This window comes from Brachycentrus maculatus, unplaced genomic scaffold, assembly GCF_059751285.1.
Source record: "Brachycentrus maculatus isolate JH-2025_06_01 unplaced genomic scaffold, ASM5975128v1 h1tg000454l, whole genome shotgun sequence".
NCBI classification, from domain to species: Eukaryota; Metazoa; Arthropoda; class Insecta; order Trichoptera; family Brachycentridae; genus Brachycentrus; species Brachycentrus maculatus.
Window position 1 is genome coordinate 832,501 of NW_028281201.1, and position 12,917 is coordinate 845,417.

The 12,917-nt window shown below is 32.4% G+C and overlaps 2 protein-coding genes across 12 annotated transcripts in view; one reads left to right on the forward strand and one right to left on the reverse strand.

Moving 5' to 3' along the window:
• Positions 1 to 3,192, reverse strand: part of LOC148302403 (trehalose transporter 1-like protein) — a 56,106-nt gene extending 52,914 nt beyond the window's left edge. The window contains exon 1 of the mRNA XM_088271665.1: positions 3,075 to 3,192. The gene's annotated coding sequence lies outside the window, so the exon portion shown is untranslated. The remainder of the gene's footprint in view (positions 1 to 3,074) is intronic.
• rg (A kinase anchor protein rugose) overlaps positions 1 to 12,917 on the forward strand; it is a 620,520-nt gene that overhangs the window by 600,460 nt on the left and 7,143 nt on the right. For all 11 annotated transcript variants that reach the window (XM_088271658.1, XM_088271653.1, XM_088271655.1 and 8 more), the window contains 5 exons: positions 6,566 to 6,678; positions 7,861 to 8,001; positions 8,810 to 8,929; positions 10,974 to 11,187; positions 11,886 to 12,070. In XM_088271658.1, the coding sequence (XP_088127784.1) occupies positions 6,566 to 6,678; positions 7,861 to 8,001; positions 8,810 to 8,929; positions 10,974 to 11,187; positions 11,886 to 12,070 (773 nt within the window). The remainder of the gene's footprint in view (positions 1 to 6,565; positions 6,679 to 7,860; positions 8,002 to 8,809; positions 8,930 to 10,973; positions 11,188 to 11,885; positions 12,071 to 12,917) is intronic.

Here is a 12,917-nt window from a genome sequence, read left to right on the forward strand (position 1 = left end):
ATATTTTATATTTTAGTTACTATACAGACCTGAATGATGGAAGTTTAACTTCTGAAACATGTAGTCTTTAATAAAACTCAAGTGGTATAAAACAAGTGTTTTCTTTAATCATTGTAAGTGTATTTTTGTTTAAACCGAGTATTAATTCATGTCTCAAAGTGTTAACAGACTTCGATTGGCACACGCGTCCATTAGTTGTGTGGTTGACTGCTTGCGACCTTTTGGACTGTCGGTGCATTCCGAATTTCCACACAAAATGGTGTCATGTCTCATTTAGCGCGTCCAGGATTTAGCAAAACCGTCGAAAATATAAATCTTCATCATCATCTCTAATCGTCACATGGAGCTTCCTTCGTGGACGTCTAGGTAGCTGCCTCCTCTAGTCCAAACTTCAACGAAATTACATGTAAAACATTAAAAAAATTAACTTTTTTTTTTCATATACTTGTGAACATTTTTGCATGGTCAAATTAATTTTTGGATTGAAAAAATTTTAACTGATCCATTCTGTAGATAATTTTGTGAAAATGTAATATTAAACGCAAACAATAAGAGTAACGTCTTGATATTCGTTTTTTTAAGTATATCCAATTTACAAACAAAATAACCTCGATATAAGTCGATACCCTATGCATCATGAAATATGTATAGACAATTGATAAGACACTTTATCAATATATTTACAATATTTTTAGTGTGTCCAAATACTTAATATTATTTTTTGATTTTTAGTGATTCAAAAACAATGTTTCAAAATTGGTTCATATATATATATATATATATATATATATATATATATATATATATATATATATATATATATATATATATATATATATATATATATATATATATATATATATATATATATATATATATATATATATATATATATATATATATATATATATATATATATATATATATATATATATATATATATATATATATATATATATATATATATATATATATATATATATATATATATATATATATATATATATATATATATATATATATATATATATATATATATATATATATATATATATATATATATATATATATATATATATATATATATATATATATATATATATATATATATATATATATATATATATATATATATATATATATATATATATATATATATATATATATATATATATATATATATATATATATATATATATATATATATATATATATATATATATATATATATATATATATATATATATATATATATATATATATATATATATATAAAACTTCAAAGAATTAGAGTAGCGTGGTTGTCAATAATGGGTAGAATTGGCGAATGTGTGTAAAGTGATCACTTGACCAAGCGTATGACGGTCGTAAGCCCCGTTAATGCCCATACTTCCATATTATTCTTCATCCGTGTGGATATGTCAAAAAATAATTGTCAAATAATAATTGTAATAATAATTGTCAAATGGATATGTCAAATAATAATGGAACTCCTTGGTATATTGATCAAACTCGTGACACAGTATATGTGAGTTCACAACAGCTATGAGATGTCAAAAAATATGAATATATGTTACATATCTATAACGTTGCACGTTTCACGGTAGCTAGTATAAGTTTATACGAGTATGTGTTTAGAACCTCAGTTGCTATATATGGCCTTTGCTGCTATAATCATTTTCCTTTCATACAGTATTTATTTTTTCTCCTTAATTTCCTTTCCCACATAACAAGGACACTATTCACTCTTGAACTCCTTTACATTATCCGTATCCCATCAAAATTATTCCAGTTCTAGATCCAAAAATTTGGAGTATAAGACTGAGATAACCTATTATTATTCGTGTGATAAACGATCGAGTTAACACCTCTTCATTCCTATGCAGTGCCCTAAGCACCACTTGGGTCCGAGTAGGGGCTATATAATACATCTGCTTCGAATTATTAAAATTTAACTATATTTTAATCTAAATATAAACAGCGATTGAAAATCTGCACACTTTGTATTTTTTTCATGTATGTAGGTACCTAGCCATTTTTCTTTTATCTATGCTCATGCCAACATTGATTTGACGGCTATCCGTTTGGCGCCAATCCAAGCGTCTCTGATCTGTCACTGAACTTCCGCCACGCACCGCACGTGTTTTTGGGCGCCACTTTTAAATGTGTCAAAAAGAACAAAACATCGCCATATTAAAAACTCCATTTTTTTTAAACACCGTTTGTGTTACAATTACCGTTTTTTTGTTTTGTCGACATTAACTGGATAAAGTAATTCGTATTTTTGCGCGAGTGGGGTAATCGCAAATATTGTCTTGTCAAATTGCCAATATGAGAATAGAACGAACTCTCTGCCACTTGTAAGAAAGAAATAAACACAGAATATGAATAGAGGACATCTAATGATAAATATCGGTAAATTCCGATTAGGAAATATAAGGTTATTTGCTTTTTAGATTTGTGTTTGCAAATGTTGCAATAAAGTATAGTTTGATTGATGCAGCGTTATCCTTTATCTCCAGTTGAATTTCTATGTAATAGGCGATTAACGTCACACAATAATATTATACTAAATTAATGTATTTTTACGTATTTAATTTTGTTAATTAACTAACCTAACACTATCGCACTTGATAAATATATAATATATTTTGAATATTGAAAGCATTTACTTTGTGGATCATAGTGATATATTATTTTGAGAAATGAAAAGACTTTGTTTTTTGATCCACTCACATTTTTATTAAAAACCAACTAGTTTCGGCAACAACCTGAAGAGGGCTTCAGGGTTTTTTTATAACTCTATAGTCATAAAATAAATATATTCATAGTCATAAAATAAACCCTGAAGAGGGCAAGTCTTTTTGTTTCTCAAAATAATTGAATAAATTTATGTTTACTTTTTAGTTTTATCCAAGAATAAAACCCGGCGCTCATATATGAGCCTAACACTAAAAGCAGCGGTAATCTCTTTCAAATCAAAACAAATCCATCATCTTTAACTATTTCAATTCCACTATCTTAACATTCTGAATCTCAAATCTGATATCCTTAAATGTTTCAAGCCACCTTACCTTTTGAGTTCTCAGATTCAAATGTTTGATCCCATTTTCGAAAGCACGTTTCTGAATTTCACGATCACAAAACAAGCGAACATGTTGTCTTGGCGTCTCACTCCAAACTTTGTTTTTGTGAAGATAATATCGGCTGTGACGTGCAAAATACAAATAGATTTTCCGTGCTCATTGAGTATACTCATACGTAGGTAATACAGCGTGGACTCTCGATTAACCGGGAAGCGACTTGACCGGGATGTTTAAAAAAAAAGTTTTTTTTAGTTTAAAATGGACCAATTTTTCAATCAGTATTTTCAAAAAAGATTGTTGAGATCTTTTTTCAGACCATTGCACATATAAATGTTTCAAAAATTAATGCAATATGGATGTTCAATAATTAGGAGAATGGTAAACTTTACACGAGTGTGTAAAGTGATTACTTAGCCAGCCAAATGCCAGTTTGTAAGCCCTGGGAAGCTCAGACTTCCATCTTCTTTCGTATAAAAACGATAGATGTTTCATTTCAAATACACCTGTAATATAAATTAAGACGTTAATTTTGACGACAATCCGGTCAATTTTCTTTGTATATGGTATTAATCTGTCGAAAGTGTTGGCAATGAGACGATAAGGTCACTTATTTTGGTATTTGTTTGCATTATGTATATAATTATACTTAATATAGATTACATGTAATTATTAAATTCTATGCAAACGTGAATTGAACGCCGGTATTATGTTTGCAAATATCTTAACGAAGGTTTATTTTTAAGTACATACTTCACAAAAATAATGAACTGAGTTATATAAAATAGTACATAAGTATGTGTTTTTTCCATTGCATGTCTTTATAAATAAAAATGTAAATCTTCGTTTGTTCAAAATCTTTAAACTCAAGTTAGTTGATATTTAAAAAAGATATTCGCCGATTGCTTTGAAATTTCGACACAACGTTTCGTTTGAACACGCGCCTTTTATTTGCCTGTGACTGGTCTTTTAACCCGGGACAAGTATTTTTTACGCAGCTATTTTCAACGCAATGGCAGCGCCATCTGTTGAACGTTACAATAACACGCAAAACTAAACATTGCTCATGGTAAACAGCATGCTTCTTGGCATCTGCTGTCATTTAGCATTTTCAATATTTTCGATTGCATTATTTTCCATAGAACTTTTGTTCAATATACATATTAATTATTTTAATTTGGTTCATTTAGCAAAATCATTGTAAAATGAAACAACAAAAAAGCTTTCTATTTTTGTTATTTTACATTTAACCAGACTGAGCCACAGCATCGCGTGCCTGTAAAAAAAACAGTTGACCCTAGCTTTTTGCTAGACACTGCACGTGCCGGACAGTATGCTTCTTGACAGCTTCCGTCACTTGGCATATTTTGTTATTGTTTTCCATCGCATTGTCTTGTCGTAGTTTTTTTTAATATTTACATCGCGTGGCCGGGTACAGCTAGTTTATTATAAATTAGAAACTTGAGGTATTTTGATGCAACTGCGTTTCATAACATTGTGTTGACAGATTTTAATTTTCTTGGGATTATAAAATTGTCATTGTCTACCTAATTCGGTGTTGAGTAATCCGTTATAACGAGAACATTATAAAATGCAGAAAAACGTATATCTTTAAAATAAGGTGGTGTCATTCTTCTTATTAATTAGACCGTATACAATGCAATATGTAATGTTCATAATACTGCAGTTGTTAGGATACTGATATACCTTTTCGATTCCGCCTTCGTAGTGGGATAGTTAGCATATAATTGTCACGCGTGAGGCCCTGGGTTCGATTGCCTAAGATTCAATATTAAATAGCTTTGTGTAGTAAAGTTGTGACTACCATTAGTCATATAAATATTACATTTTCACAATATTTTAAACGTGTTTAAATTTTTGTCCACTTATTCTGGAGTTGGTCTACTTAATATAGATGAAGAGGAATGTAGAAGTATGGGCATTTATTTTTTCTTCAAACCCTTATCCGCACCCCAATGGTGCATAGGGCACTGCATCATATAAACGCAGTGTTATCTTGATCGCTAACACATGAAGGAAAGGTGATCAGCCCTCCGCTTCAGGCCCAGGGTAATATTTAATAAATATTAGAGTGAAAGTCACTTATATTTATTTAACCCCCCCTGGGATTCGAACCCGGAACCTTCAGAACGGTAGTCGAACGTGCTGACCATTACACTACGGAGGCGAAGGGTACACTTATATATTAGGCACAGACTTACATATTCACAGGCAAAGTACACTCGTTCACAGTTATTTTACCTCAATTTTTTTTCTTTTAATAATCAAAACAATTCAAGTATAAATAATACTTTTTTTAATACAGGTAAAATATATGGGAACAGAGTGTGGGTATTTTAGTCGAGTAAGTACTTGTGAAACAGATAATCGGTCTACTCTTTCTCGTCTGGCAACACAGAAAAACATTCGAACTTTACATTTCTGTCTATTTTCCCGCCAAGTCAAATGACCGCGCGGAAAATTGAATAAGGCATTAAATGGCGTACGATCTAATTGTAGCTAACGATGATGAGACCGGTTGACGATTGGTTGCGATAATTGCATTTTCCATCTTAGATGATCTCTTTTAACTGTTAAAATCTGCATAGTTTTTTTTTCTCTGTATAGTCCGATTAAAAAGTAATGTACTAATGTAATATAAGATAATAAAACAAGCAAAAGTCATAAACATGAGCAAATATTTAAGTAGATTATTTAATATTAAATAACATTTTTTTTAAATTTATTTATGTGACAGCTGTTTCGCCTTTTCGAGAACCAATAAAAAAATTACACATATTTAAGCGCAAAATGTTTAATTCCTCTATTCTTTTACATATGGGGTGTATAAGATAACGTATTTTAAACACATTTCGCTCACTCCTTTCAAGAACGTCATAAATAAAAAAAACTTGATTTTTCAGGAGAACGTTTTTAAAGTTTAAAAATATTATACAATGTATTAAAAATAAATATCAAGCCGCTTGTTGAACTTTTTACTATGCAACAGATCTTTTTAGGTAAAACCTGAAGGTTTTTTCTCCATTTGAAAAACATTTAGTATATTTAAAAAAAATAATTAAACAATACCTTTTCTTCAAAATGCAAAACAACACTTTCTGCCCTGTTGGGGGTAAATATTTAGTTAAAAATATGCCTCTTTTGCTGGGATGTAGTACATTTTCTGGGCATTCCAAAAATATGCACAACTGAAAATTGTCAATTTTTTATTTATGACGTTCTTGAAAAGAGTGAGCGATTTATTAGAATGGTTAGACTATTTAGACAGAAAAAGAAATTCAAATGAATTAATTACATAAATATGTATCAAAAAATGTAACATTACATTTTAAATAAAAAAATATTTGTTTATTTTTTAAATTATTGTGTAAGAAAGTTGTTTCCATTGTTTTGTTTATTGTAGTTTTATTGTAGAATATGTTTGAACACAATATAACTGTTTTTTTTATTGTATTTTGCAGGTCGAACGTATAATGACTTAAACCAATATCCAATCTTCCCGTGGGTTCTCACAAACTATGAAACTGAGGAACTGGACCTCAGTCAGCCATCCAACTACAGAGACCTATCTAAGGTAAGAAAAATTGTGTGTGGTGGTTTTGTACTATTTTATTTTATTTTATTTTATTTTATTTGGGATTTTTACAGCCAAAACAATATATTATACAACATTAATTAACCAAACTATGGCCAATTAAAAAAATCCTCCGATAATGCTATTCTTATGTTGGTTGGGGTGAGTGTGTGTGTTTGTGTGTGTGTGTGTGTGTGTGTGTGTGTGTGTGTGTGTGTGTGTGTGTGTGTGTGTGTGTGTGTGTGTGTGTGTGTGTGTGTGTGTGTGTGTGTGTGTGTGTGTGTGTGCGTGTGTGTATGTGTGTGTGTGTGTGTGTGTGTAGTACCTATTCCATGTCAACATAAATCATCCAATAAACAGTTGGCTTGTTGAACAAACGGCAACGATCAATCATTCACCTAATTTCCTGCTTATGTAATTTTTTATGGAAAAAATAAAATAGTAAAATAAAATAATTTTGTTTGTAAAATAAACGTAAGATCTTACAAAAATAAAAATCAAAAGAATATGATTTTAAACTTTCCGGGAGTACAATAATTGATGTCCAACTTTCTCTGGGGAGTGGGTTCATTTTACATGAATTCATTTATTTATTTATTTTATGCAAACTATGAAGATAGAAATTATGTAATAAAAATATCCATAAAACCCACGCGTCTGTAGGTTTTATTTTATGACAAAATTACACAAAAATATCTACAGATGTCATTGCTATACTAGTTACATCATACCAACTGACAGAAGGACTTCGATGTTTACTAACCTGTCCGGGAGTATGGACGTAAATGAACGTCGAAGTCCGTCTGTAAGTTAGTATGATGTAACTTGTATAGCAATGACATCTGAGGATATTTGTGTGTAATTTTGTCAAAATTGTAAAATATTTAGAATGGATGTTTTTTTATTTATTAAATTATTTAAACGTAATTTCTGTCTGCATAATACATCGATTTAATGGAAAAAAAATCATGTAAAAAGAAGAACCCACTCCCCAGAGAAAGTCGGACATCAATTTTTGTACTCCCGGAAAGGTTAAAGGTTCCTTGAGGAAAATTCGCACCAACGTTCATTTACGTCCATACTCCCGAAAAGGTTAATTTTGTCTCTCGAAGGGAACCGTTGAATATCATTGAAATGAGGTGATCAATAATTCTGTGAATTTTTTCATGTTTTACTTTGCAGCCCATCGGAGCATTGAATCCTAGTAGGCGAGCATATTTTGAAGAACGCTACAATACTTGGGAACATGATTCCATTCCTCCTTTCCATTACGGAACTCATTACTCTACCGGAGCCTTCGTACTGAACTGGCTTATCAGAATCGTAAGTATTCGTTTTTTTATTGAATTTAAAAAGAGTTATTTTAAAACTTAGGAAATAACGTTTTTTTAAATCACTTCATATCATAATATATGTTTATTATATAGACTAATTAAAACCATAAAATATCAGCTTTACAAAAGATTCATATATTTGGCATTAGTAGGGCTTGGGAAGGAATCTCATGTGGCTATTTTAGTCTTGAGGACGAAGCTGTTCATTTCAAAACCAGTCGACATTATAATCAACACATTGTTTGCGGGAAACGCTTAAGTGTATTTTACATACTGTTGGTAGAGAGCAGGAGATGCTTATAAGCGTTCTATTTGCTTACTTTTGGTAGAGCGCGAGAGACGCCAAACGTTGTACAGATCGGTATTGGGTTTGCGGTTACTTATGATTAGTATGATTAGTTTAGTCCACCTCTGTAGTGTAATGGTCAGCATGCTCCGCTACCGTTCTGGAGGTCTTGGGTTCGATTCCCAGTGGGGGGTCTAATAAATAAAAGTGATTTTTTTCACTCTAATATTTGTTCAATGTTATCCTGGACTGGTACCTGAAGCGGAGGGCTGATCACCTTTCCGTCGTGTGTTAATGATCAAGATAACACTGCGTTTATATGATGCAGTGCCCTATGCACCATTGGAGTGCGGATAAGGGCTCGAATGAAAAAAAATGAAAAATATGCAGAGGGTTGAGCGGGAGACTGTCGGAGTATTATTAGGGTCGGGGTTGATGAAAAAACCGCCCAGTAGATAGAACTTCATTGAAAATATTAATTTAATTAACATTGTTCAATCATTTTTTATAGGAGCCAATGACTACAATGTTCTTAGCTCTTCAAGGAGGAAAGTTTGATCATCCTAACCGGCTATTCTCTTCCATCGCTTTGTCGTGGAAGAACTGCCAAAGAGATACTTCCGATGTCAAGGTAAGAACTGATTTATAAAAACCAAAAAATATATGTACGAAATATTTTAACCTGTCCGAGAGTTTGGCCGTGTATGGTCATCCAAACAAAACTTTCCTCAAAGAAGTACAGGTGTATTTTTTTTTTAATTACCTCACGTCCACTCTGAAATCTAGCTCCGGCTTATGCAACACCGCTTATCATGACCCTACTCAGGCTTCAACTTTTTAAGTTTCATAGCCTATGCCTACTCGTAAGTGGATTTACTCTTTATGTTTAAAGTTACTATAATTTCATGTAATTCATGAGTGAAAATTGCTATCTCGCTAGAGGCATGAGTTTATATATTTCATAGATTCTAAGTTACAACATTTTTAGTGTGTTCAAATACTTGTTCACAAAATCTGGATTAATTCAAAATTTGGATTCTAAGTTAGCAGTGAAGTTACTTAGGTGGATGATTTTTAAAGTACAGGTGTACATGAACGGTCGTGCTTATAACTAAAGCCCTATGACATTTATTTATGAAATGACACTTTTACTGCCATCTGTAGTTGTATTTAAACACTAAAACTACACTTAGGATTATTTTTCTGTTTTAACCACAATATTTTACTTAAAATAAAGTTAAAATAAGTACTTAAATAGTTTGTACTTGTATTTATGTTATATTGTGAAATGCAAAAGAATTTAAAATAAATATTTATAAAAAGTTTGTGTGACCTTATCGTAATAACGCTGTCAAAGAAAACCCATAAAATAGGACATTGACAATTTTGATACAAAACATGTTTACTGGTGTAAATATTTTTTATTATTCAACAAAATATTTTGCTTAAAGCATTGACTATGATAAAAAAAATTAAAAACTCACTCTCCAGGTCTCCTCCAGATACAGTTTTGTCTGCAGAAACTTAAAATTTTATCATTAAACTTTGCAAAACGTTAATTTTCTTTGGGTTTATTTAGACAGATTTCAATATGTAGTACATAGGTGACCAACATTTTCAGTAGCCGGGCCAGATTTTAGAAATGAAATTTCCTACTGGGCCGTAAAACAAAATTTATTTTATTATTCAAAGCAAACAAGATATTTATATACATTTAGCCTCGTAATGCCGTTTAATGTTATACTTTTTCAAGATAGAAACAGAATTATTGCATATCAGGCATGTTGGCTTTGTTTTAAATTCCACGAAAAAATTGTTTATAGTCCGTCTGTCTTAAAAACTTCTCAGTTCTTTTGTTACTCTTCTCTTCTTTAGTCCAACGTCTTTACCACTTGACGCCTTGTGGGTCTTGAAATTGTCAGGATAGTGAAATACTCCCATATATGGGATATGATACGAACTACGGATGACAGAATGTTCATTTGGTGGTTTTGTGTACACTAAAGGAAAAAAAATGTGTGATTTGTTCCGCGGGCCACGGGTTGGCCACCCTTGATGTAGTATATATAATGAGCAAACTAAATGAATACATTTTGTTCCCTATTACAACATTCATGACAGTTTTTCTTGTTGTGTATGCTCCTATACCCAAAAAGTCATGCGCAGAGTAGAAAAGGTCAGAACTTGCCACTGGTTGTTGAAGAGTGGTCCGTGGGGCAATTGTGCTTGTTCAAAAACTCCATTCTAGCAAAGTGCGCAAAATTTCTGTTTTAGCAGCCACTGATAAATCTCAGCGTGTTTATCCACGTGAATCCGCCTCTACGGTGTAATGGTCAGCGTGTTTAGCTACCGTGCTGGAGGTCCCGGGTTCGATTCCCAGGGGGGGTGAAAATAAATATTAGTGATTTTACACTGTAATATTTATTTAATATTACCCTGGATTGGTTCCTGAAGCGCAAGAGTGATCACCTTGCCTTCATGTAAGTAATGATCAAGATAACACTGCGTCAATTCGATGCAGTGCCCTATGCACCATTGGGTGCGGATAAGGGTTATAAGTAAATAAGATGAATCTCAGCAGTGTCAAAACCCAAATTTGATAGATGGCAGTCAAACCGAATATATCTTGGTCGTGCCAACTAATTTATATTTTAACAATATTTTTCTTCTTCCAGGAATTGATACCTGAGTTGTTCTTCCTTCCGGAAGTCCTTGTGAACGGATCCAACTTGAGACTCGGAGGATCAGGCTCTGGAGATGTCCAGCTTCCTCCGTGGGCATCCTCGCCTGAGGAGTTCATCCGGCTGCATCGAATGGCCTTGGAATCGGAGTTCGTCAGTTGCCAACTTCACCAGTGGATAGACTTGATCTTCGGATACAAGCAAAGAGGTCGGTCGGATTCACCTTTAAGTCATTTAAGATGTGAAAAAAATTGTATTTAAATGGCAATAAACTGCAAGGAAAATTGACATTTTAAAATGTGCAAATATTTGCAATATTACAAAATAAACATGCTTTATACCCTAATATATGGAATTCAAGCATAGAGAAGACAAAAGAAGAATGAAAGTAGACTGAATGCACTTGAAATGCATTCTCTCAGATGAATGTACAGCAAAATGTTGTATGATGGATGTTCGAATGATGATATTAGGAAAGAATGCAAGGCTGAGATAAGTAATATCGTTAAAATTAAGATAGGTGTGTTGAGATGGTTTTGGCATGTGAATCGAATGAGTGAAGAAAGGATAGTTAAAAAAATTAGTAAGGCGAATTTGGTTGGTAATAGAAGCAAAGGAAGATCAAGGAAAACTTGTAATGATCAAGTATTTCAAATACTTGAAAGTGATCAGGTCAGGAATGGGAATAATTAACATATAACCAACGTATATATGAAAAGATGTGTGAATGTGGAACAGGCGACGATTGTGTGCAAAGACAGATTGGTTTGTGTCGTTCTATTCTCTCTGCCTATTCTTGCGGGGGAAGCAACGTCATGGTTAGTTAGTTAGTTTACATGTTTTATTCAGTGCTCAATTTTGTATATTTTGGTGCAAAATTAGAATAATACCTTTGTTTTTTTGTAGGACCTGAGGCCGTTCGCGCAACCAATGTGTTCTATTACTTGACTTACGAAGGAAGTGCGGAGTTGGAGAACATCATCGATCCTGTGACCAGAGAGGCAGTGGAAGATCAGATAAGGAGCTTTGGTCAGACTCCCTCGCAGCTTCTAATGGAGCCTCATCCACCCAGAAGCTCAGCTATGCATCTGGTAATAATTCATCCATATCATTAATCATAACTGATAGTCTTCAAGATTTCCGCCTCTTAGTGATATGTTGGTTAATTTTCACTCTGTTCAAATACATATGTGTTTCACCCATCCTTCACCATAAAAAGAAGATTCGTCACATGTCAAACAATTTTAGTAATGTCACAATCTGTAAAATATTACCCTTTTAGCCTCCAACACAACAAATATTCATAGTTAATGGATTTTAAAAGACAATAGGCAAATCAACATAATTAGTTTTGCTGTTTATTTTTTTCCTTTTTTCTTCCAACCGTTCAATAAGGGCATAGAAAGCCTTATGATCATCATTGTTCATTACTACTACTTCATACTATTATGCTGTTTCTCTGCAGGGGTACGCAGAGAGGATGGAATACCGCACTTGTCAGACTTTTGACACAACTAGATTTGAGATTCTGATTGATTTAGTCTTGCCAAGTTTGTCTTGGTCGTCCTCATTATTTTCCTCATTCTACTCTCATAGTCATCGTTTCGCTCCACTTCTCCAAACCACTTCAAAGAGCCTTTCTTAATCTTTTCAATTGTCTCTAACACAGCCTTATTCCTTCATTTTTAATTTTGAAATACACCGATTTTCCCTACATTTGTCTAAGGGTCGCATTTCGATAGCATTCACTCGTATTACTATTATTCTCCAACTTGGAGCTCCATTATCGCGTCACCGAGTACAGTACAGTCTACAGTAATATATATATAATAACAACTATTGCTTGTTATATTGACCTTGTCCAATAATATCTTGTAAAATAATGTTTTATCAATGGTTACAGATTTTTTATTTTATGAGAATTGTATGTGATTATAA